This window comes from Phalacrocorax carbo (genome assembly GCF_963921805.1).
Source record: "Phalacrocorax carbo chromosome W unlocalized genomic scaffold, bPhaCar2.1 SUPER_W_unloc_1, whole genome shotgun sequence".
Taxonomy (NCBI): domain Eukaryota; kingdom Metazoa; phylum Chordata; class Aves; order Suliformes; family Phalacrocoracidae; genus Phalacrocorax; species Phalacrocorax carbo.
The window spans coordinates 2,631,503-2,657,933 of NW_026990243.1; the positions used below are offsets into that span (position 1 = coordinate 2,631,503).

Consider the following 26,431-nt stretch of genomic DNA (forward strand, 5'->3'; position numbering starts at 1 on the left):
GTTTATAATTTATTGAATAGAGACAAGCAAGCAGCACTGGATGCACGGGGGATCCTTCCACCTAATGTGCATACCGTCATACAATACTACAGGGTTTATATTCAGTTACTTAATTAATAACAATTAGTAAAAACACGCCTAAGTTTACACTCATTGGTCAGTGATAAGCATCCCACTTGCCGTTGGTCAGCCGTAGTTAAATTAGCCACGCTTGCCATGTAGATTAGCCCGCATGCTCTTTACAGGTGTGTGTGTGTAGGCAAGTCTTTTTGGTCCTGAATTGGGTCGGTGGTCGCAATCTCCCCCTGCCGGAATTACGTTTCCCTCCGTTTTCATGCTTTAGCGCCTTCTGAGCCAAGAAGTTCCCTGCCATCATCACTGGCCGACCTGTACCGCCCCCCCCCCCCATCTTGGCACTCTCCTTTGTATCAGGATCTTTCCACTGTTAGCAACAAATCGCCAGTCAACATTCCAACCATTAAGACAGTTAGCAAGTCAATTGAACGGCCCTCGGTTACACAAGCACAAACAGTTCCATATTGACACGAATCAGATGAACACATTTTACAGACAAGATGATCTCCAGAGGTCCTTTCCCAACCCTCACCATTCTGTGATTTTTAATGTATTTACTTGGAACTTCAGAGTACTGAAGTTGCCTGACTATATCCGAATATAAATTTAAAACTTCCATGTGGCAGTTTAAGGAACTATTTGTCACTATCTCTTTTTAAGATTTTAAATCTTCAACTACCGCCCCTAGCGCGCAAGCGCGCTGAAGGTGAATCTCCGCTCGGGGAGACGGTTCCCCCTTTCTAGTAACTTCCCCGGTTCGGGGCGTCATCAGTGTGCGCCGCGGGTGGGATGGGTTGTTTCTGTCTGCTGCTTTAGGAGCGAGGCCGGGGTGCGGAGGACTTTGGAACCTGTGGCTGAAGGGAGTCAGGTCCTACCCGTCATGTCGGAGAGCGCGGAGAGCTCTGCGGGGGCCCGCAGTTCCTCTGAGTCCTCTGCTCAGGACTTCACTGCTGCCGAGCCGCGGATCATCAAAATCACAGTGAAGACTCCCAAGGAGAAGGAAGAGTTTGCTGTGCCTGAGACCAGCAGTATCCAGCAGGTGAGGGGTTGGGGGTGGTGGGTGAGGAGCGTAGCCAAGGGGAAGAGCCCTGGCCTGTGGTTTCCGTCTCCCTCGCTGGAGGATGAGGGCCCTTCGCGATGACAAAGCAGCTTCTGCTTATCTGAGCTGTTCTCGGCGCTGTTGGGCGAGTATCGGGACTGGCCCAGTCTTGTGGAGGTGCGCTGCTAACTGAGGATATCGGGAGCGGTGAAGAAGCCTTCTGCGTCGTCTCTTCCACGGTTCCTTCCTGTTGCGATGCTGAGAGCCGGCCCGGGGGGTGGACATAGCTCGTTTCGTAATTTTAAGTTGCCCTGCCGAACTGACTCAGTCTGGCAGTAGGAGGCTCGCTGGCTAACTAGTACGACTGTAGAAAACATATGCAGTCACCTACGTGGCAGTGCTATAGTGCCAATAATTATCTTAATCTAAAATTGTCTTTAGAAACAGTAAGTAGGCCATGGCAAAAAATATCTTAAATTTAGAAATGCCGCATCTTTAGACTGTATAAAACTTCCACTACAAATAAAGCATAGCTTCTGCTGTGCTTCAGTGTACTAGTTTCTGATAACTCTGAATTGTTACGGTCTTTGTTCTGAGTTTTTATGAAAGTTAGTATCTCATTGTGCTTTTAGTTCAAGAGAGACAGTAGCACCTACTGAATCATTGACATTGCTTCCTGTAGCACTTCAGTTTTTTGGAGGCCTTCCATGTGAGTATCTACCAGGGCTTAATTTGTTTAGATTAGGAGGCTACAAATCATAGGAAAGGTTAAGCATAAGGTAGATATCTATAAAGCCGGTAGTCTCTCCTACTTGTGAAGGATGTAGATATTGCTATGATAAAATACTTAAAAAGGTGAAGCTCCCTGAAGGAGATTCAGAGCTTGCTTAATCTTCCATAAAATTTCTCTGAAATTCAATGCATGCAACTTGACATCATGTTATTTTTTTGTGCAGTTGATAACTGCAAACCTCACCAAAAAAAGCCAGTTACATATGTAAGAGTGCAACCGATGTATAGAAATTGAGCTTTAAATAATTAGTTGCTGATGAGCCAGAAGACACGTGTTGTTTTTAGAGGGGAAATGCAAAATATGAGTTAAAAAGATCTGAGTGATCTTCTAGCTAGGGTGCTGGCTCTATACATTTTACGGACTCTTGTGCCACCTAGTTCTAAAATTCTTTGTAGTTGTGTGTTTTGTTTTTTTTTTTTTTATAAAATGTGCTAGTTCTAATTTAAGGATCACATTTGTCCTGAAAAGCAATTTGATTGCAATAATATTGGGGACTTCAGGAATTATAAACAAACTCATATAAGATGTGAATTTGTAATATATCTAACTACATGATTTCAAATGTGAGTCCCAATGGGAATATCAGGTTTTTCTAGTAGATGGCTGTCTTAAAAACTGAAATAGTTATACAAGATAACAACTATATTTTTTTACTGAAAACAATAATAAAAATATAAGTGATTAATAGAACATATTGCTTTAAAATGTCTTTATTGTCTCTAGATATCTTAAACTTTAAATATTGTCTTGGTATCCCTTTGAACTGATATTAACAGATTAGATTTGCAGTTGAATCTTCCTGTGAAGTAAGACTCCTGCTGCCCCATGGGTCCACCATTTGCTTTGATTCCTGGATAAAGTTACAGCTAGCACAAAAAATTATGTAAGACTGTAGTGTGACTAGTATTGGCTGTTTTTCTTAAACTGTCAAAATAAGTCGTTGCTAATAATAAGTGTTATATAGCATAATAATAGTATATTAGGATAATAACAATAGATGTGATATTTCTAGAGCCAGCCCTGAAAATAGGTTAGCCTCAAATAAACAAATTGAGTATCTGTTCAAACGCATCTGGGATCAGCAAGTGGTTTGTTCTGTTGGTATAGGCAAGCCAGCAACGTCTGCCCTAATGGGGGGGAGGCCTAAACTCGTTCAGCTGAATAGCTTTTATTTTGCTCTGTGTTACCGTAGCTAATATTATGACTTCTTTTTGCTTACAGTCACTTCAGAATGCAGCCAAAAGAAACCCCTAAGACTTTTAGATAAATATTTTGGGTTATTAGGGATAAACTTAGGGCTACACAAAGTAGCTCCATTGAATGGTTGCAAACCTGGCTTACATCAAAGTTGAGGAAGATTTTCCTATGTTAGAAGACTTCAGTAATGTAGGGTTTGTTACTGCTGATCCTGTGTTGTGCCTCTAGAACAGGCAGTATGTAGGTTAGAATGGAAAATAACCCTCAAGTACCAAACTGCTCTGGGCAGTCAGTTGACTTTAAATGTCACCCATCTCTATTTTCCACGGAACTTATTTCATTATGCTGAGCAAAGCTTGGCTCAGTATTCAAAGACCAAATATTTGCTTTCTTGACTTGGTATGTTACTGAACTTGCAGGCCCGTACACTGCTCTGTACAAAGACTTCTATTCATGGTAGGTAAAGATGAATACCTATAAGCCTGCTGATTTGAAATCCCAATACACGGGAGACTTTAGCTCAGTTAGCTCTGTTTGCCTTTCATTTTTTTTCCCTTTGTTTTATTTTGTGGGTTCTGTGGGCTTGACTTAACAGCGTGTTTTGGTAAAACTCATATACACAGAGCGACCAGTCATGTTACAGACTACTCGTGCGTTACTGTCTCTTCTTAGTGAATGACTTGAATTTTAATTAATTTTAATTTTTTTAAATGTGTCTTATTAAACCAAGGTTGAGAGGAATTGGGAAAGTATCTCATTTTTGTTTTCTTTCACAGCACTTTGTCACGTGAATGGGCATTAATGCTACTATAGTTGCTGCTTTTGATGGCATATCCTGAGTCAGCAAAAAGCTTTGGAATCATTATATGGTGGTAACATATCAAATGATGACAATTCGGGTTTTAAGATTTTCTACTTTATCTAGGATAACTTTTTTTTTTTTTAATGGGACCTTCCTGGGCTACCTTATCAGATGTTAATAAGTTAATGTTAACCATCTGGAAGGCATGTCCTATGAGGAGCAGCTAACGACTTTGGGTGTGTCTAGTTTGGAGGAAAGGAGGCTGAGGGGTGACCTCATTGCTCTTCATAGCTTCCTGAGGAGGGGAAGTGGATTGGGAGGTGCTGATCTTTTTCTCCCTGGTATTCAGTGGCAGGACACATAGGAATGGGTCAAAACTGCATCAGGGGAGGTTCAGACTGGACATTAGGAAACATTTCTTTACCGAGAGGGTGGTCAAACACTGGAACAGGCTTCCTAGAGAGGTGGTCGATGCCCCGTGCCTGTCACTGTTTAAGAGGCATTTGGACAAAATGCCCGTAATAACATGCTTTAACTTTTGGTCAGCCCTGAAGTGGTCAGGCAGTTGGACTAGATGATTGTTGCAGGTCCCTTCCAACTGAACTATTCTAATGTTTAAAGTATGGATCTGCTCTGCAAAGTGACTGTACAGAAGTGTCTCCTTTTTACTTAGCTGTTCTACTTCATGTGTATACCAAGATGTTGGCTTTGTTCAGTGACAAAATGTTTACTAGAATTAGCTCAGCTACAGGTGCTCAAGTTGGATTTTCTTTGCACCCCCCCCCCCCCCCCCCAAACTGTGCATCAACAGACTGCATCACCTATGCATGTCAAAAACCTTCAGAGGTAATCAAGTTGAGTAGGTGTAGTAAGTTCTAACTTGACTTGTGGAGTCTGTTATCTTCTGTTACTCTGGAACAAAAAAGCAGAGTTCTGTTGTTAAGGGTACTGGGTTTTAGGATCATGTGAATTTGAGGATATTTGGTATGGAAATCATTGAGAGAAGAAGTGGTAGAGTGCTGATAAAAACATTCTCAGAGTAAAAAAACTATACTGTTCCTGTCCTTAACCCCCTTATCCCCCCCCCCCCCCCAAAAAAAAAAAAAAAAAAAAGTGGGGGGGAGTTCTTAATAGGAAGAAATTAACTTAAGGTGAAATTTTAGTGCAGACAAGGCACTTCAAGACTAGCCTCAGATCTGCTCTAATTAATCTCAAATTGACAAGTTTTTATGCTTCAAGGCTGTGACCTTGAATTAACTCACTTCAGTTAATGCTTTTTTTTTTTTTTCCTTTTTAGGGAAACTAGGCCTCTGTCCATGTACACGATAATCTTGTGTTTCTGTCTTAGTGTCCCCCTGTTTTCTTCCCACTGATGCCTCTATTACATCTAAAATTGGTATCACTTTTTGCATTATTGTTATTGTATTCAGTTGCTAGAGCAGTACAATCAACTTGTTTCTGTGAACATGTTAGGTGCTACGTATGGAGAAACATTGCTTTTCTACAACTTCAAGCCCTTTTTTATGTTTGGATTAAACTGAACACGTTTGTGATATTATAATGGCTAGTACTATTGAAATGAAGTCAAGCTTGAATTTTTGAACAGTAAAACAAATTGGCTAAAAACATTGTTTGTAGTATCTACAATTTAATAAAAAGAGGAGAGTTAGTGCAGTAGGAGAATTAGATGGAAATGTTCATCATTCCCAGCCAGCTGGCAAGACTTTGAACTTTTCCTGCTTCTGGTTTCCCTAAGTGCCAAACTACTACAAAGTATTATCTCTAATTTACTGAAAGTGTTATCTAGTTCAGTTGTACAAACTGAAGATTTAACTACTCCAAAGATTTTTTTTTTTCTTACAACTGCCTTAATATGTATTAACTCCCATTGTTGTCTCCTTTTCCTTCCTCCATTTGCTGTCAGTTGCATATGTTTAATTTGATACACACTGAGATGATGGGTACTGGATTGACACTTAAAGTTCTGTTTAGGGTAAAGCAAATTAAGCTAGTTGTCTTTACTGCTCACATCTAACATTTTCTGGAATTTATGCTGTTTTTGTTACCATGGCACTGGAGCACCTCATTCCTTGAACTCTTTGTCAGTGAGAGTGGTGGAGTCCTATGAAAGCTACACAGATAAGACCTGTGGGAATAAGAATACAATTGCTAGTCATTACTCCTGTCCATTCACTGTTTGAATTTAAAGAAACTTTTTTTTTTTCCATTTGCTATGGGGAAATAGTCTTGCAGTTTAGTTACAGTTAACAGTGAGAGATGAAGAATAAAGAAGAGGAATCTTTGCCCACAGAGGATGGTTAAAAAGTCCTCTCTTCCACCCTTCTCAACTTTATTTTGCAATACAACCAGTAGTGATTTCTGTCGAACTTTGGATTAGGGATAATCTTCTTTCAGTATTGGCAGAGATTGGGTGATGACTGAATTGTATTAATCTTTTGATATTCTCTTTTTTTCAGAAGCAACATATTAGATACTGACAATTTAAAACAAAAAAACCCCACACTTGTATTTAAAATGGTTTTCAGGATTTCAGGACAGATATAGAAATAATTTTGCTGATGCAGAGGTTAGAGAAAGTGTGCTGTAGATGTGCTAATCTGTTATTGATGGTATCTTTGTTAACAGTAATCATGAGACTCATTTGCAAAATATCTTGGATGATAACCTAGGTTTTGTATGGTCTTCTGTTGTGGATGAAACAGAAGGGCTGGTTCTGTTCTTACCTTCTCATTTAGGATTCTTGAGATTGTACAGAATGCAAGCAGTGCTGATGAAGAGACCTGACACTTTCTTTTCAGCTCTGTTGGGCTTTTAATGTAGATATGCTTCAGTTAGACAAACATGTGGCTCAATATTCATAATAGTCATCTTATGTTGGCTGGAAAGAGATCCCTTGCACATGTGGATCATCCAAATTCATTATTGTAGGAGGAGTTTTGTGGTTCTGATACACAGGTTGTTGTATTAATTTCTTACTGTAGTGCTGTTTTTACAGATCATCTAATTACCATGGCTGCATGTTAGTAGAGAAAGGGAAGTGTATGTGATTTGATACCTGCGTACTGGCAATATTAGATACTGTGTGTTTAAACTCTAAGTGTCTTGTTTCCTTAACTGCATGGATAAATAGCTGCTTCTAAAAATGTGTAGCAAGGTTTAGGATAAAGTAAACAATGTTGACTATACTACTGCATCAGCATTCTTAAGGCAGCTAAGTTGTGGAATTCACTGTAACAACATATTGTGGAAAATAAGACAGTAAATGAGTTTAGATAAATGTCGTTACTCTCTGGTCTGGCACAGTATGGTACTACTTTATTCTTATGCATTTACTTTGTACCAACCTATGAGGATTTCTGCTGTTTTTACGTTGCAATGGAATGTGTATTTCTGCTGGGTTTGGCTGGGATAGAGTTAAATTTCTTCATAGTAGCTAGTATGGGGCTATGTTTTGGATTTGTGCTGAAATTAGTGTTGATAACACAGGGATGTTTTAGCTATTGCTGAGCAGTGCTTACACAGAGTCAAGGCCTTTTCTGCTTCTCACACTTCTTCACAAGAAGTTGGGAGGGGACACAGCCAGGACAGCTGACCCCAGCTGACCAAAGGGATATTCCATACCATATGATGTTTGCTCAGCAACAAAAGCTGTGGGGAGGAAGAGGGGATATTTGGAGTGATGGCATTTGTCTTCCCAAGTAACTGTTACACATCATGGAGCCCTGCTTTCCTGGAGATGGCTAAACAGCTGCCTGCCCATGGGAAGTAGTGAATGAATTCCTTGTTTTGCTTGGCTTGTGTGCAGCTTTTACTTTACCTATTAAACTGTCTTTATCCCAACCCATGAGTTGTCTCACTTTTACTCTTCCGATGGAATTGCATCAAGCTCTGCCTTGGAGTGGAAGGAGAACAGGTTGAGAGCTTGTGGGTAAAAATTAAGGGGCAGGCAACTATGAGTGACACTGTTGTGGGAATTTGCTACAGGCCACCTGATCAAGAAGAGGAAGTTGATGAAGCCTTCTACAGACAGCTGGAAGTAGCCTTACAATCGCAGGCCCTGGTCCTCGTAGGGGACTTCAACCACCCTGATATTTGCTGGAAAAGCAACACGGCGAGCCATGCACGATCCAGAAGGTTCCTGCAGAGCATCAAGGGCAATATTTTGATGCAGGTGGTGGAGGAGCCAATGAGGCTAGATGTGCTGCTGGACCTTATCCTAACAAACAAGGAAGGTCTGGTTGAGGATGTGAGAGTTGGGGGTAGCCTTGGCTGCAGTGACCATGAGATGGTTGAGTTTAGGATACTGTGAGGTAGAAGCAGGGCTATGAGTTGGGTTACAACCTTGGACTTCAAGAGGGCCAACTTTGGCCTCTTCAAAGACCTGCTTGGAGGAATCCCATGGGCTAGGGCTCTGGAAGGCAGGGGGGTCCAAGAGAGCTGGTCAGTATTCAAGGACCACTTCCTCCGAGCTCAAGATCGGTGCCTCCCTTGGAGTAAGAAGTCAGGCAGAGGAGCCAGGAGACCTGCATGGATGAGCAAAGAGCTTCTAGAGAAACTGAAATGGAAGAGGGAGGTTCACAGTATGTGGAAAAAGGTCCACGGTGCTGCAGATATCCACCTTGCAGCCTGTGGAGGACCCCACATCAGATCAGGTGGATGTGCGTGCCCAAAGGAAGCTGTGACCCTGTGGAGAGGCCATGCCGGAGCAGGTTCCTGGCAGGACTTGTGACCCCCATGGGGGACCCACGCTGGAGCAGTCCGTTCCTGAAGGACTGCATCCCATGGAAGGGACCCACACTGGAGCAGTTTGTGAAGAACTGCCTGTGGGGAGGACCCACATTGGAGAACTTTGCGAAGGACTGTCTCCCATGGGTGGGACTCCATGATGGAGCAGGAGAAGAGTGTGAGGAGGAAGGAGCAGCTAAGACAATGTGTGATGAACTGACCACAACCCCCATTCCCTGTCCCTCTGTGCTGCTCGGGGGGGAGGAGGTAGAGAATTCGGGAGTGAAGTTGAGCCCAGGAAGAAGGGGGGGTGGGGGTGTGTTAAGATTTGTTTTTATTTCTCATTATTCTACTCTGATTTGGCAATAAATTAATTTCCTCAAGTCAAATCTGTCTTGCCTCTGATGGGAACTGCTGAGTTATCTCCCTGTCCTTATCTCGACCCACAAGCCTTTTGTCATATTTTTTTTCTTTCCCTGTCCAGTTGAGGAGGGGGAGTGATAGAGTAGCTTACTGGGCACCTGGCAGCCAGCCAAGGTTAACCCACCATACCTACCCTTATACTGAAACATCAAAATGAAACTCATTCTGGATGAAAGTATCTGCAAAGAGTCGTCTTTAGAGTATTATTTAAATAGGTATTCATATTTTAGTATACCTGCCCGTCAGAAAACATTTGCCAATTACCTTGGTTATACAGATGCATCTTGAAAATATCAGTTAAATCAACCGTCAGGGAAGTCAACATACTTTCTTCTAAAGGTTTCTATGCTATCAAACAGTAAATTACCAATGTTCTAAATCACTTTTAATAGAGTTTCTAAACTCAGAGAAAAATTAAGTTACTTAAGTGCTGAATAGTTAATCAAACAGGGTTTCTTTATTTCAAAGAAATGTGAATAATCAGAGCATATTACAAGGCTGACTCCATAAACGGTCACACACGTATCAATGATGTGCTTCAGTGCACTGAGACATAAGATGGTGAAAACAGCAATGCTAAACAATTCATGCACTCAAGTTCCTTTAGTCCCAGCAGCTCATAATACTGAAAAAGAGCAGATTGGACTATATTAGTTCCAACCTCTTTTGGTCATACTGTTCAGTAATCCCTGGACTACAGGGAAAGCAGAACTGGTTATGTTAAAAGAACTGAAATTAAGCTGTCTTTATGAAATAAAGCATTATAAGAAATATTAAAAGCATACAGAAGTTAGGAAAGATGTTCCACTATCAAATCACCCAATGCTCCCCTTAACATGTACACGTGATCTTTATATGCCAAACATGGCCAACTTGTGATTGTGAAAACTAGGCACAAATCCAAAACATTGGATTTAAAGTTTCAACAAAAATATTTATTCAAATTTTAAACAGAGCATACAACTCTAACCAGATCACCACTTGTCAATGAACAGAGTCCCAACACAATGTATACACTTACATACATAGTTCAGTAGGTGAGTTTATTTATAATTCAGTGTAGTACAGAAAGCACAATTTTCAGGTATATAATTTAAAATATACTACATGCTGATAATCTATTACTACTGAAAACTATACTCCTCACTGAAGAAAGGTTGACATTAAATAAAAATAGAGAAAAAAAAATTTAAACTTTTCTATGGTTATATGAACTAAACTTGTTTTCACTAACTTTTCTAAACAGACATTACCCTGAAATTTTCAGATAATTATAGGATTGACAATAACTCTGCAAGAACTGCCCGCTTTTAAAATTAATAGCGCACATTTGCTATATCCAAACTCTATTAGCCTAATAATTAAAAATATAAAGCAATCTATGTTAGTCTCTAAGAATTATAGTGTTCACAAAATGCATAATTTGATATCTTAAAGTCTGCATACATATTGGTGAATAGTGACTCTGAATCAATTATAATAACATCTTGAACTTTGCCAGTGTTGCCAGCCAAAGTTAACCCACCACATTGAATAATTTAGGTAAGTAATCCACTTCAGGCAAGAATGGATTAAATGGCTTCCTAGAATGCTTGCAAGTCTAAATATTATCAGTATAGAGGCTGACTTAAAAGATGTTTCTCTAAGAACTGGAACCAACTCTGTGTGAGCAGAATTCTAACTGACCAAGTCCTACCTGCTACCCAGGCACAGAGATTTCTTACCTCTCTTATGTCCCTGGCTCCTTTTTTGGGGGCCTGTTTTATCTCTTCCTATACTATAGATCTTTTCAATTAGGAACTTGCCTTCAGAGTATAATACAGTGGGGTTTTCCTTTTTATAGCCCTACCTCTTACAAAATATAATTATTTAATAATAAGTCATTGCAAGATTAATATTTGGGGTTCATGTATGAGAGTTCATTAAGATGTTTGGAATAGGATTCTATTAAAAATCAAGTTGACCATACTACTTAAAATGATAAATATTGTGAACTTCTGGAGGGCTTCCTAACAGCATAAGATCCTTTCAGAAACATTTATTCTACTCACTAGTCATGTTGAATAAATAGATTTGGTTTTCTTATATTTGCCTTTTTACATTTTGTGAACTAATTGCTTTTTCTGTGAGGGTACTGTTCTATAGAATAATTAATCTCAGTCAGAAGTCAGTGAAAGCATAAGGTGGTTGTTATTGGTTAAGAAGGCAGGAAGAACTACAATTGCTTTTCCAGGTTCAGCTGTTTTAATGAAGGTGTGATTTCACGGTCAGCTGAATTAGGTTGCTATTCACCATGCCCTGGGCTAGAAGCACATTTCACGTAGCTGTCATGAGTTGGATGAGAGAGCAGAGCCACCTAAAAAATAATTTTTGACTGTACGGATTGCTAGTTTTGATATGTGAAAGGTAGCAGTAATGCGTCCAAGAAGAAAGGATACTGCTCCTTTCAGTGCCTGCACAAATGTGGACTGAATTAACATAACATGTTGTTGCATCCTCAGCATGTTAGCAATGTATGGTTTCAATGGTATATGTATTTATTGCGTCATGGGTACGTGCCTCACTGAAATGACAGTGTAGTCTTTAAATGGAAGCCAATTTTCGTTATTACCAGCTATATAGTTAGTGATCTAGAGATGAAACACTTGACTGTAATTGTACGGAAAAAGAATGACTTGATTTCCCATCTTCCTTTAGATAAAAAGAAAGTTGAGATAATGTAGAGAATTGTTTCTAGGTTGTATAAAGCAAAATATGGTGTGCAAGTGGTTTAATATAATGTGAGCAAAATAGTTCTTTATTAAAAAAATAATAGTTCAGTATTCAATTATATAACTATATAATATTAACTTCTGTTTAGTTCAAGGAAGCAATCTCTAAGCATTTCAAGTCCCACACTGATCAGCTTGTTTTGATATTTGCTGGAAAAATTTTAAAAGATCAAGATACTTTGATTCAGCATGGGATTCATGATGGACTCACTGTTCACCTGGTCATCAAAACGCAAAACAGGTAACCTGACTGACGAGCAATCTTCTTTCTACCTCTAAGTAGTAGAAATATTCTTAATTCCTAGTGTGATGGCTTACTGTTGGGCAAACCTAGGCTTGACTAAAATGTGTTGAAAAGCTGTACAAATACTCCTGCTATTGAACAAGAGAAGCAGCCCAAATTCTGTAAGGTTGTGTCCCTAAATATCATACATATGCCTTTTGAAAGCTAATGTTATCTTCTAAACTGTGCCATTACTATTAAATCACTTGAATCAGCTCATTAGTTTACAGTTGATGCAGTATAACAATATGAAGACAATCTGAACAGTCTTTGATCTGTTTGACTGCGTGGTAGCACCCACGCTTATGCCCCTGCAGTAGTGTGGTGAGCATATGAATTGGGAAAGCAGCCTTTATTGCTTGTGCTAGTCCAACACCCCTGCTCAAGCAGGGCCACCTAGAGCCAGTTGCCCAGGACCATGTCCAGACAGCTTTTGAACATCCCCAAGGAAGGAGACTCCACAACCTCCCTGGGCAACCTGTTCCAGTACTTGGTCACCTTCACAGTAAAAAAGTCTTTCCTTATGATCAGACAGAACCTCCTCTGTTTCAATTTGTGCCCATTGCCTCTGGTCCTGTCACTGGGCACCACTGACAAGAGCCTGGCTCCATCTTCTTTGCACCCTCCCTTCAGGTATTTAGATACACTGATGAGATCTCCCCTGAGCCTTTTCTTTTCTAGGCTAAACAGTCCCAGGTGTCTCAGCCTTTCCTCATAGGAGAGATGCTCCAGTCCTTTCATCATCTTTGTGGCCCTGCACTGGACTCCCTCCAGTATGTCCAGTCTCTCTTGTACTGGGTAGCCCAGAACTGGACACAGGACTCCAGGTGTGGCCTCACCAGTGCTGAGTAGAGGGGAAGGATCACCTCCCTTGCCCTGCTGGCAACACTCCTAATGCAGCCCAGGATACCATTAGCTGCCTTTGCTACACGGGCACGTTGCTGGCTCACGTTCAGCATGGTGTCCACCAGGATCCCCAGGGCTTTTTCTGCCAAGCTGCTTTCCAGCTGGGTGGCCCCCATCTTATATTGGTGCCTGGGGTTGTTCCTTTCCACGTGCAGGACTTTGCACCACTTCCCCTTGTTGACCTTCATAAGGTTCCTGTCAGCCCATTTCTGCAGCCTGTCAAGTGTCCTCTGGATTGCAGCATGGCCCTCTGGCTTATCAGCCACTCCTCCCAGTTCTGAGTCATCAGTAAACTTGCTGAGGGTATACTCCACCCTATCACCCAGATCATTAATGAAGATTTTAAACAGGATTGGACCCAGTATTGACCCCTGGGGTACACTGATAGCCCCTGGCCTCCAACTAGACTTTGTTCCACTGATCACCACCCTCTGGATCTGGTCATTCAACCAGCTTTCAATCCACCTCACTGTTTGTTTATCCACCCCATGTACATCAACAGTTTGTCTATGAGGATCTTTTGAGAGACGGTATCAAAGGCCTTCCTGAAGTCTAGTTAGGCTATATCCACTGCTGTCCCCTCACCTACAAAGCCAGTCATTTTGTCATAGAGGTTTATCAAGTTGGTCCCCTTGGTGAATCCATGCTGACGACTACTGATGACTTTCTTGTCCTTCCTGTGCCTGGAAATGGTTTCCAGGCTGCTCCATCACCTTCCCAGGGATCAAGGTGAGGCTGACTGGCCTGTAGTTCCCTAGGTCTTTGTCCTTGCCCTTCTTGAAGATAGGAGCGACATTTGCTTTCCTCCAGTCATTGGACACGTCTCCCAGTCACCATGATCAAAGATTATCAGGAGTGGCCTTGCAATGACATCTGCCAGCTCCCTCAGCACTTGTGGGTGCATACCATCAGGGCCCGTGGACTTATGTATGTATAGTTTGCTTAAGTATTCCCTGACCCGATCCTCTTCCATCAAGTGTATTTGCTAGAGACTTTCCTCCTGGTCTCTGGACCCTGGTATTCCTGAAGGCCAGTCTTGCTAGTAAAGACTGAGGCAAAGGCGGCATTCAGTACCTCAGGCTTTTCCATGTCCTGCGTAACTAGGTCCCCTGTCTCATTGAGCAATGGGCCCACATTTTCCCTAGTCTTCCTTTTGTCTCCTATGTACTTATAGAAACCTTTCTTGTCTTTGATATCCCTTGCCAAATTCAGTTCCATTTGGGCTTTGGCTTTCCTAACTGTTTAAGAGAGTCTCAGACAGTGTCTTTGTATTCCTCCCGGGTTACCAGTCCTTGCTTTTACTGTCTGTATACTTCCTGTTTGCGTTTGGCCCAGAAGACATTTAAAGATAATAATTGGGGTTTTTGTGGGTTTTTTGGTGTTTTGTTGTTGTTGTTGTGGGGTTTTGTTGCTGTTTTGGTTTTTTTTAATTAAAAAATTGTAAATGAAGATCCTCAAGTATGATACTGTTTCTGTATTAAATGTCATTATTACATTATATTAAATGCCAGACCTTGTGTACTGGGTCTGGCTCAGATGGAGTTTTACTTTCTTCATAGCAGCCTGTATGGTGCGGTGTTTTGGATTTTTGACCTAACAGTGCTGATAACACATTGATGTTTTAAGTGTTGCTGAACAATGCTCGCACAGCATCAAGGCCTTCTCTCTCTTGCTCTGTGCCTGCTTCCCCCCTCCCCCCCAGTGAGTAGGCTAAGGGGACACAGCTGGAACAACTGAACCAAGCTGACCAAAGATATTGCATACCACATAATGTCACGCTAAGCAATAAAACTGGGGGGGAATTTTTCTAAAGTAGCTGTTGCTTAGAGACTGGCTGGACATTGGTCTGCTGGTGGGAGGTGGTGAGCGATTGTTTTCACATCACTTTTTGTGGGTTATTTTGGTTCTCCCCCCCCGCCCTTGCTTATTAAGCTGTCTTTATTCCAACCCATGAGTTTTTCTTGCTTTTGCCCTTCCAATTCTCTCCCGTATCCTGCCTGGGGTGTGGCAAAAATGAGCTTGTTGACTGGGTGGGGATTTAGCTGGCCGGGGTCAACCTACCACACCTTGTTCAACTTGTAATTTTTTTTAACTTGCTTTTTATAGACCACAAGACCATCCAGGTCAACAAACACACACCACTGGTGGTATTGCTACCACATCAATATCAAGCAGTGATACCTCAACACCAACTTCAACAAATAGCAACTCTTTTGGCTTGGGTAAGAATATTTCTTAGGTTAGATTAGAATTGTAACAAGTTATATTTCAAATGCGTTTTGGATTTCTATGTGTCTCGTTATGTAAAGGAGCAAACTCTTAGTGGATGACTCCTTAACAGCCTTGCAAAGATAGAATTTCCATTAAGCTTCGTTATTTTGAAGTGTGGGTTACGTTTATGTATTTTGTACTTAGAAAGAACCTGGATGTGTTTAGAAATATACTAGAAGCTGAAAGTTTAATTTTTTTTTCTTTCCTCTTAAAGGTGGCCTTGGAGGTTTGGCAGGCCTGAGTAGCCTGGGCTTAAATGCATCAAACTTTTCAGAGTTGCAAAGTCAGATGCAACGACAACTTATGTCCAACCCAGAAATGATGGTTCAGATAATGGAAAATCCATTTATTCAGAGCATGCTTTCAAATCCTGACCTGATGAGGCAATTAATTATGGCTAACCCTCAAATGCAGCAACTGATACAGAGAAATCCAGAAATCAGTCACATGCTGAATAATCCAGATATAATGAGACAGGTATGTAGAAAGATCTCAAGTTCATGACCTTTGATTATACTGTAACTGTGAACAAAAGAGCAAGAATTAGATATGCTTAGATGAGTGCTGAAATATTGTTGAGGAATTTATGCTTGTTGGACAATCTGTAAAAGGTCACTATAGGGAAGTGATGTTTTTATTTTTAGCTGCTGATGTCTGAAATAAGCTGATAATTTTAAAAAAAAGCAGCATAGTTTTGAAAGATGTTGAAGATTGTATAATCGTATCTTCCAAGTTTAGAGTTGGGTGCCACTGGAAATTTTCTGTTGTCTAGTCAACAGTGAGTTTGCTATAAGGTAATAATTCTCCAAAATACTGCTTATTTCCAGTTTATGTAAATGTGTGTATTTCTGATTGCTTCTGAAGTTGTGTGTTACGTAATAAGGTATGCCTTATGTGGCATCAAGAAACAAATGGAAGCTTTGGAAAATTAAGGTATTTATTTTTTCAAGTTCACATTATAAGCTGCATGCTGTACTGATGTTAGAAATGGTAGGCATATATTGTGTTGAGAAGAGACAAGAAAGAACAGGATGGTACATTCAAGGGTTTGTTGTTTTGGGTTTTTTTCTTCTGTTTAGTCAATGCCTTCTGACTCAGCCAGCATACTGAAAGTTGTGGCAGAATGTTGGCTAAATACCAAATTCTATTGACTCCTCTCCCACTAAGCTGACATCTTGCTTTGACTTTGATCCTAATTTCAAACGGAGTTAGACATTAGTAACTGAGATACTGTTAAATGCTGATGTTTTCACTTTAGAATGGATTTTTTTTATTAATACAAATTAAATGTTCTGCTTCATTAGACACTAGAACTTGCTAGAAACCCTGCAATGATGCAGGAAATGATGCGAAACCAAGACCGAGCCTTGAGCAACCTTGAAAGTATACCAGGTGGTTACAATGCCTTGCGACGCATGTATACAGATATTCAGGAGCCAATGTTGAATGCAGCACAGGAACAGGTGAGAAATGATTGTAGGGGGAACTGAAAGTAAGCGGGGTGGTTTTGGTGGGTGTTTTGGGGTATATGTTTTTGAGGGTTTTTTTGTTAGGTGTTTTTTTTTTTTAATGAAAAGATAAATAATGTAACTTTTTTAATGTGTACTTGACAAAACTTAGTTTCTTGAAGCTTGATGTCAATTTGTGGCTTCTTCCTATGCTCTTTAAACTTGAAGGAATGAAGATTGCTTTGTGAGTTGGATAAGCTATTTTAATTTTTTTGTAATATATTCTAAATTTATTTTTAATTCTTGGACTTATAAAATTCCTGAGGTCCAGGAAAAACTAAGACTGTGTTTAGTAACTTGGACCCTAAGGTGGGAAGAAAAAAAAGGCTTTGAAGCTTTTTTAAAAGTTGGAAACCACTATGCAAGATATAATCTTACTAGTATTTTGACCACAGTGTAGTAGCAAACTCTGCATTTAAAATGAAGTGCGATTAAATTATCTTTTTTTGTTGTTGTAGGAAATAATCTCTCTTTCAACGTTGGTATCTTTTTCAGAATATTTACAATGACTTATTTTAGGATGGTGATTATAATTGATTAAGAGCCATCAACATTTATCTTCATGTGTAATTTTGGAAAGATAACTTGTAATTTCTAGCAAACTTAAAAATAGTTGACTAATAGATGATCTGTGTTTGTTTCTCCTTCTGTAGTTTGGAGGTAACCCATTTGCTTCCTTAGTAAGCAGTGTATCATCAGGAGGGGACAGTCAGCCATCTCGTACAGAAAATAGAGATCCTTTACCAAATCCCTGGGCTCCTCAGTCCAGCTTGCAGAGTTCCACAAGTACCAGCACCAGTGGTGAGAGCAGTGGCAGTAGTAATGTCGGAAATAGCACCTCTGCCAGTATGGGACAGAGCTCAACTATACCAAATTTGGGACCTGGACTAGGAGGTGTGTCTGTTATTGCAGTTGTATATGTTTGCAAATATTCAGGAGTTTGCCGAAATGATTCTGTTATTAGAAAGAGATGTTTTGATTCAAAGTTTGTATTGCTGTTTATTTCCATAAAACATTTGAATATTATCAAAGCCCTCTGTAGAAAACAAACATAAAAAGTAAACCAAGAGTACTAACAATACTTGTGTACTGCCTTAAAATAACAAAAGTAGGGAATCTGTAGATGAATGATAATATTTCTTCTGTTTGGAGACAAACAGGAAAACAGCTAGTAATGCAGATACTTGAGACTGCTTGTTGGATACGACCTCTGGCTTAACTTGTTTCTAGGGCAGATGCATCTGTGTAAGCAGAACCACACTGAGATGTATTTAAGGGGCTAAAGCTCTTTTTTTTTTTTAAAAAAAAAAAAACAAACAACCAAAAAACGCCAAACCACACAGTTGTATCCCAGTTCTAGGCAGTCTAAGTTGATTATAGTAAAGATTTTTACTGAAGTGACCCATTTATTTATTTATTTATTTTATTAAAGTTGGTATGTTCAACACACCAGGAATGCAGAGCTTGTTACAGCAGATAACAGAAAATCCACAACTTATGCAAAATATGTTGTCTGCACCCTATATGAGAAGCATGATGCAGTCATTGAGCCAGAATCCTGATCTTGCAGTACAGGTAAATGCTTTTGGTGTAGCAACGTGTTGTGTGCACTGGAGTGAAAAAAGGAATTGAATTTATGATACAGTTATATTTTCACTACAGAGTAATTGTGCCAACTTCTCAACAATAACTTGTCTGTTGTGAATGGTCCAATTTTTAACGTATGCTGATGCCCGACATAGTGAAGTTGTTACCTTTAGCAATCTGTTGCAGTAAGTTTCTTCAATTTGTAGTTGGACGTCATGTCAGGCATTCTCTTGTAACAACTTTTAAGTTTGTATATGTTTCGTACAGCCCTAAACTTCTGTGGCCTAGCATAAGAACCGGTTATACAAAAGAAATGTTTTGATTATAAATTAAGGTAGATCTGCTACTAAATAAATACCTACCCTAGCTTGGGAGGACAGAAGTGGAGGGGAAGGAGTTTGTGCCATATCTAGCTGTTACTCTGGTTTTCATTTCTCATCTGCGATCCTTGCTCACAATAAAAGAGCTAATACTTACTGTTGTTTTATGAATGGTAGTGTAGAAGTGCTTTCCCATTTTACTTACAATAATATCCAAAGTCAAATCTTGAACTGAGATAATATTATTTTTTGTATATTAAACAGTTAATTAGGAAAATATCCCAGGCTTTTTGCAGACAATGTTTACAGGGAAACCGTCACATTTGTAGTGGAAGCTGACCAGAAAAGGCTTTTCTTGTTATGTAAATGAGGTTGCTTTGGTGAGGATCTAGCAAGGATTCACTTCAAAAGTTTAACACCCCCACCCCCCCAAAAAACCCCTCACAACAACAAACACACCCCCAGAAAAACCCCAACTCCACACCACCAATGATTTTAGTCAGTTCTCAGGCTGGTGGTTCATCATTTCAGAACAAGTTTTGGCCAAAGGAGAAGTGGGAGATAATTACTCCGAGGTTATCATAGACTATTATCTTGTTTTCTGATTCATATGTGGTAAATAGTTGTCTTAAAATCCACTCTAGTATTTACTTTTTGATCTACTGCTTGATCTATGATGTTAAATATTTTTGTCCCATAGATGATGTTGAATAATCCTTTATTTGCTGGAAATCCTCAACTTCAGGAGCAAATGAGGCAACAGCTTCCTACTTTCCTTCAACAAGTAAGATGAGATACTAAGTGTTGTTAATAAATGTCTGAAATTGTGAGCAATTTTTGCAATAAACTGGTTCCTTTCCTTGATTTCACTTAAAGCTAGATTCTGTTATGTGTATTCTCATTAGCTTCAGACAGAGTTGCATTTTCCCTTGATAATTAAATGCTTGATTTATCTCTCCATGCCTTTCAAAAGTTAAATCTGGCTTTCAGTGGATGTGTTTGTCTGTGACTAGCACAACTGCTTTGATTTGCTGTCGCGTCTTTGCTTAGAAGAAATGACTTGTTCTTACTGCGCACCAGCCAGAGAAAACCTGTTTCTTACATGATTTCTTCTGCAAATTAAAGAAAAAAGATTATTACTTTCCCCACTACTAAGATAAGCTTTTATGGTACTTTTCTCATACCTCCTCCAACCTGCCCTGAATATTTGGGGTAAAGAGACCTTACAGCATGCCTTGAAAGAGGCGAGTCATAAGCTAATTCAAAAGATATCTTAACTGTCACAGCGTATACTAGGACTGTGTCCTTTAAATAGGACTAAGCAAAATTTTTAGGAATTAAAAATTTAATCCAGTGTATGAGTTCCATTATTAGGCAGTCCTTGCAAATCAAAGTAAATGTGTGTTGCCAGGATCTCATTGCATGGAGGCAGTATTATGAGTAAAATAAATAACAACATTAATTTCATGCCATTGATGATTGCCCAATGCTCCAAACTATCTAGATCCTTCTGTGAGGCCTCTTGTCCCTCGAGGAAGTCACCAGCATCTCCCAGTTCGGTATCATCAGCAAACTTGCTAATGGTGCATTCAACACCTGCATCCAGATCACTGATAAAAATATTGAACAGAACTGGCCCTAGAATTGAGCCCTGAGGAACACTGCTGGTGACTGGTCACCAGCCAGATGTAGCCCCATTCACAACCACCCTTTGAGCCCTGCCGTTCAGCCAGGTCTTCACCCAGTGCACCGTGAACCTGCTCATCCCATAGTTGGACAACTTGTCCAGAAAGATGCTGTGAGGGTCGGTATCAAAAGCCTTCCTAAAATCCAGAACAACTACATCCACAGCCTTCCCTTCATCCACTAGGCGGGTGACCTTATCATAGAATCATAGAATGGTTTGGGTTGGAAGGGACCTTTAAAGGTCATTTAGTCCAACCCCAAGAAGGATAGAAGGTTTTAAAATTAGTTAGACAGGACTTTCCCTTTGTGAACCCATGTTGTCTGTGCCTGATGATTGCATTGTTCTTTAAATGTCTTTCAACAGCACCCAGTATGATCTCCATAATTTTCCCAGGTACTGAGGTTAGACTAACAGATCTTGCAGTTTCCTGGGTCTTCCCTCATGCCCTTCTTGTAAATTGGAGTAACGTTGGCTACCTTCCGGTCAGTGGGGACCTCCCCAGACTCCCAAGGCCTTTGGTAGATGATTGAGAGGGGTCCTGCTGTAACACCCGCTAGCTCCTTCAGTACTCTGGGATGAATCCCATCAGGCCCCATGGACTTATGAACATTCAGATGATACAGCTGGTTCCTTACAATTTCAGTGTCCACAAATGGAAAGTCACTGTTCCTGTACTCATGGTCCTCCAACTCAGAGGACTGATCAGCCCACGGTCTAACAGTATTATTAAAGACTGAGGTGGTTCTTCAAAACTGACCAGCACTCATGGACCCCTAAGCCCTCAAAAGCAGATTCCAAGGGGACACTGCTAAGTAGCTCCCTGAGTAGCTTAAAGTTTGCTCTCTTGCAATCCAGGGAATCAACTCTGCTGCCCTTTTTTCTCATTACACTGAACATTTTAAACTCAACCATTTTGTGATCACTGTGGCCAAGACAGCCACCTACCATCACATCTCCCACAAGTCCTTCTCTATTCATAGACAACAAGTCTAGGAGGGCATCTTTCCTAGTTGGCTCGCTGAGTGCTTGTGACAAGAAGTTATCTTCCACAAACTTAGGAATTGCCCAGACCCGCTCGTCACAGCAGTATGGTATTCCCAGTTGATGCCTGGGAAGTTGAAATCTCCCATAAGGACAAGGGCTACCTTGTAGGAGATTTCTCCTAATTGCCTATAGAATAACTCATCAGTGCTATCATCCTGGCTGGTCTATCCATAGTAGGCACCCACGATGATATCTGCTTTGTTTCCCATCCCCCTATTCTTCACCCAGATGCTCTTAAGGCTTTTGTAGCTCTTTCCATCGGTATCACCTTGGGGGTTTATCTGTACAGCTAGTTCCCTGCTGTGTTGTCCATGTTAGGTCATGTGATCAACAGCATTAAAGGATGAAGTAAACTGAAGAAATACCTGGGTGTTCTCAGAATGTTGACAGTATCACAGCCCATCTGTTGTCATTATATTATGGGGTTGGGTGATGGAAACTATAAAATGTTCCTCTCTATAATGGAAAGCTCTTGCAATAAATAGTTGCTCAGCACAACTAGGAAAACACATCTGTGAGCTATTCTTTCTACTCGTTTTACATAAGTTTTATCCAGAATTGCTGCTACTCTACAGCTGGAATTAAAAACATTGGATAGAGATCCAAGTCACCTAAGTGCTCAGAGGATTGTTGGGTCAGTTTTCTGTAAAAACAACTCTAAATATCGGACAGTAATTCACAGCTTAAAAATTTCTTAAATGAAGTAATTACAGCAGCTTACTTCAGTGAATCTAAAAAGCCTTCCTCCTTAAAAGATTTGGATTAACTTCGTCATCTGTACATTTAGTTATTCTTCTCTGACTTTTAGCTATCACAAAGATACAAATCCAAGAGAGAAATGGAGAGTGTTTAAAAACTTGCTGTGCTCAAGTCTCATTACACACCTGTATTTCAGGACAGAATCAACATTTTATCTTTGTGGCCCTGTTCTGCTCTTTTGTTTTGCACCAGAGGAAGCTTACCTTAATTTGTGCAGTTCTTTGAATCAAAAAATATTTTTGCAGCAGAAGGAATTTGGTCTAGTTACCAAGTGAAGGCTGCTGAGATTAATCAGCCTGTCTGCTATTTGAAGCAGGTCTGGCTACCAAGACTTCGAACTGAAACAAATAGCTTGTCACTTACATGTGGCATCTGTAAGTGGAGGTAAGCATAAGCCATTAGTTTTGGTTTTGTATCTAAAATAATCCTGTTTTAAACCTTTCATTTCAGAAATCAAAAGTATGTCTTATCTGTGGATGCAAAAGCCAGTTATTAGTTGAATTTGCTGTAGAGTGAGGGTCCTTGAATATTATATGTTTGCTAGTATGTTTTGCAGAGTATTTCTATGTCTGTAGGTGTTGATGGTGCTACAGATATGAACACATGCACAAACTACTGTGATCAAATATATGTGGTCTGAATTTAGCTAGACAAAGATGTTATAATTTTCTGTATTAGATACAGTGAAACCTGACTAGTACATATTCAGCCCTGTTGCTTACCAGTAGTATGATATAGGAGACTAATTTAGAATTACATTGAACTAATTCACTCATGGCTTTGGAAGATGATAAAGTCTACTAGAAGTAGTAATGAGAAATACTTTCCCTGTAGGGGAATAGACAGGGATCGGCGACCGGAAGATCACGGGCTGTGACGGAAAGATAGACTCCTCCCCATAGGAGTGGCAGGAACAGGAAGCGCAAGAGCTATATAAGCGTGTGACGCAGCTAAATAAACGGACATTTTGTATCCATCATATTGATGTCTGTGCATCACTGTCCCCAGGGTGGGTAGAGCCCTGTGTCCCGGAGATATGCGGCCCAAGATAAGTTCTCCCATAGAAGCGTACAGCAACATTTCCCTTATGTTCTCCTTATTTAAAAGGAGTCTAGAGAGCTTGTTGATCACCTCCTGTGAAAGTTTTCTCAAACAAAAACAAAAAAAAAAAGAAAAAAACCCTGAAGGATTTAATGTAAACATTCAAATACAAAGTTGTCGTGGTTTAGCCCCAGTCAGCAACCAAGCACCAGGCAGCCGCTCGCTCACTCCCCCCTGGTGGGACAGGAGAGAGAATCAGAAGAGAGAAAGTGAGGTGACTCCTGGGTTGAGATAAAGACAGTTTAATAGGCAAAGCAAAAGCCATGTGCAGAAGCAAAGCAAAAGAAGGAATTCATTCACTACTTCCCATGGGCGGGCAGGTGTTCAGCCATCTCCAGGAAAGCAGGGCTCCATCACGTGTAACAGTTACTTGGGAAGACAAACGCCATCACTCCAAACGTCCCCCCTTCTTCCCCCAGCTTTATATACTGAGCATGACGTCATATGGTATGGAATATCCCTTTGGTCAGTTTGGGTCAGCTGTCCTGGTTGTGTCCCCTCCCAGCTTCTTGTGCACCCGGCAGAGCATGGGGAACTGAAAAAGTCCTTGACCAGTGTAAGCGCTACTTAGCAACAGCCAAAACATCTCCACATTATCACCACTGTTTCCAGAAAAAATCCAAAACATAGCCCCATACTAGCTACTACGAAGAAATTTAACTCTATCCCAGCTGAAACCAGGACAAAAGTTAAAGTTGAGAAACAGCAAGTTCTGAAAGGATATCAGATTCTATAAAATTCTAGTGATAAAGGTACATTTTGAATATCTGTATATTATTTCATTATGAGTTTCTCTCCTGTTTTTAGATGCAGAATCCTGATACTTTATCAGCTATGTCAAACCCTAGAGCAATGCAGGCTTTGCTACAGATTCAGCAGGGCTTGCAGACGCTAGCAACAGAAGCACCAGGACTTATACCAGGGTAAGAATTGGTCATACAAATTCATACAAGAACTTTTGTCTTGTGTTTGGTTTTTTTTTTTTCAGCTTTTTGTCTTTTTAACATGTAGAGGTTTATCCAGTTTTTACAGACTGTTCCTCTTGCATTTTTTAGTTTCACTAAACTTGTTTTAGAATCTGTCATGCTTTTGTCTGCAATGCACTTTTAAGCAATGATGGCTATGGTCTTTGTTTTGGTGCTTTACTTAAGTTGTCACCCATTTTTTATTTGACAGAATTTTTACTTAGTAATTGCATATAATAGGAAGTGACATTACATCTAAGACATTTTCTAGGTTAGTGATGTATTTCTCTTTGTCACTTGTGCAGATTCAGTCCTGGTTTAGGTGGATTGGGAAGCACTGGAGCTCCTACAGGGTCCACTGTACCTAGTTCTGTTCCCAGTGAAAACACAAGTCCAACATCAGGGGCTGCTGAACCTGGTCACCAGCAGTTTGTCCAACAAATGTTGCAGGCACTTGCTGGTGCAAATGCTCAGGTAAAGTAGCTCACTGTAGTCGTGTGTGTGTGTGTGTGTGTGTGTGTGTGTGTGTGTGTGTGTGTGTTGGTTTTGGGTGGTTGGTGGGGTTTTTTTGTTTGGTTGTTTTTTTTTAAAATATCCAGGGCACACCCACCCCCCCACCCCCTCAGTGTAAATCAACAGAATGCTTCTGGTCAAAGGAGAGCAGAGAAAGCTTAAAAAGTGATGTTCCAGCTGTGCAAATAAATGCTGGAAAAACATCACATTTGAGTAAAAGTGTCCTCTGAATGGTTGATTGTTGTACACCTGTTGTATACCCTTGAGTTTCTGAAGTGCCTGGAAAGAAGCAGATTAAGGTGTTAAAGGGAAGACTGATTCCCTGGTAAGTGAAATGTGGGCTCACACAAGAAAAGAACTTAAGTGTACTGAATATCATTATCTCTGTACTTTGCATCTGTGTTGCTGGTTGTTACTCTGTAGCTGTGACAGCCTCTGTTCCATGCTTCACAATAGCCACACTCAGGTTACTTGGGGCCTGAATTTGTAGCATGCTTCCCTGACATTCTGCAGGTCCAGACTGCACAGTGTACATTGTGTTAATGTACCAAGTGGGATTCAGGCCTTCTGGAGAGCTCCAGAAGTCAAGCAAAGGTGGTAGCTTTGCAGGTAAATGTAGGGTGGTGAGCAAGACTGGCTTTAAAGGGGGCACACCCATAACAGTGGAGAAGTATCTCAAGAGTGCTGTGTGAAACAACACCACTACACTGTGGTACATATTCAGTGTAATGGCAGACTGCTGGTAAAAGGTGCAGTCCTGCTCTTGCCTCCTCTGTTGCCACAGAATAAGGCAGTTCAGCTTGCTGATCTGACAGAAAAATGTTATTTTATGTAAAGGTGAGAAAGTGGTGGTAGACGTAGATGTAGGAAACCATGTTCCCGTAGGTATCTTTATCCTGCCAGATCTTATGCTACTAATTCAGTATTCTGTTCGGTTTTGCTTGGGGGAAGCAAATTGGGGATGGGGGGAGAGGAATGTTTAAATTTCAGTGTATTTGCATTTTACTGGTTTGGAAGTATATGCAGTTTTTAAATACAGGTAGGAATTTCTCAATGGATGAAACTTTAAGTAGAATAAAAGGAAAATTAGAAGTAGCTGCAAAAATCTTGTGTTGATATGTAAACTGCCTCACTCATTTAGAAAAGTGGCTTCTCAGTGTTACTCTGACCCTATATACCTAAAGCATATTTTATTCATATAATTGTTCTGTTTCAAGAATGCCTCTGAGTTGAAGATCATACAACGGAAATTATTGAGAATTTTGCCATTAGTTTATGAGCAGTTTATTTGAGCAAGACTAACTCATGAAACACGGCTGTCACTTTGCCTTAGGCTGAAGTTTTTCTAACTAGAATTTTGGTAAATTTAGTCAACAAATACTTGGAGCATTAAAGAGGTAACTTTTATGTCAAAGGAAAAAAAAAGCCTACCACATTCACTGTTGCCAACAGTGAAATTCTCAAAATCCTGCTGTCCTACATTACTAGATTAGACTTGGGTTTTTTGGTGGGTTTTTTTTTTTGTTTGCTTGTTTTTTAAATGAGAGTCTGTATGCACATCTTCAAGAAACTGTTCTTGGGACAAATTTATCAGATTTAACTGTTCCTTTTCTATCAAACAGCTCTTCTTGTAGTTCAAAA

The 26,431-nt window shown here is 40.3% G+C and overlaps 1 protein-coding gene across 4 annotated transcripts in view; it reads left to right on the forward strand.

Annotated features, from left to right (window-relative positions):
- Positions 1 to 832: 832 nt before the first annotated feature.
- The window catches only part of LOC135310816 (ubiquilin-1-like), a 140,893-nt gene continuing 115,294 nt past the window's right edge, over positions 833 to 26,431 (forward strand). For 2 of the 4 annotated variants that reach the window (XM_064439809.1, XM_064439810.1), the window contains exons 1-10: positions 834 to 1,114; positions 11,936 to 12,087; positions 15,142 to 15,257; positions 15,521 to 15,783; positions 16,611 to 16,769; positions 17,468 to 17,708; positions 18,247 to 18,389; positions 19,422 to 19,505; positions 24,120 to 24,235; positions 24,583 to 24,751. In XM_064439809.1, coding sequence (XP_064295879.1) covers positions 956 to 1,114; positions 11,936 to 12,087; positions 15,142 to 15,257; positions 15,521 to 15,783; positions 16,611 to 16,769; positions 17,468 to 17,708; positions 18,247 to 18,389; positions 19,422 to 19,505; positions 24,120 to 24,235; positions 24,583 to 24,751 — 1,602 coding nt within the window. In that variant the 5' untranslated portion in view covers positions 834 to 955. Of the gene's footprint in view, positions 1,115 to 11,935; positions 12,088 to 15,141; positions 15,258 to 15,520; positions 15,784 to 16,610; positions 16,770 to 17,467; positions 17,709 to 18,246; positions 18,390 to 19,421; positions 19,506 to 24,119; positions 24,236 to 24,582; positions 24,752 to 26,431 lie in introns of all 4 variants that reach the window. The other 2 variants (XM_064439811.1, XM_064439812.1) reach the window with 2 other exon arrangements.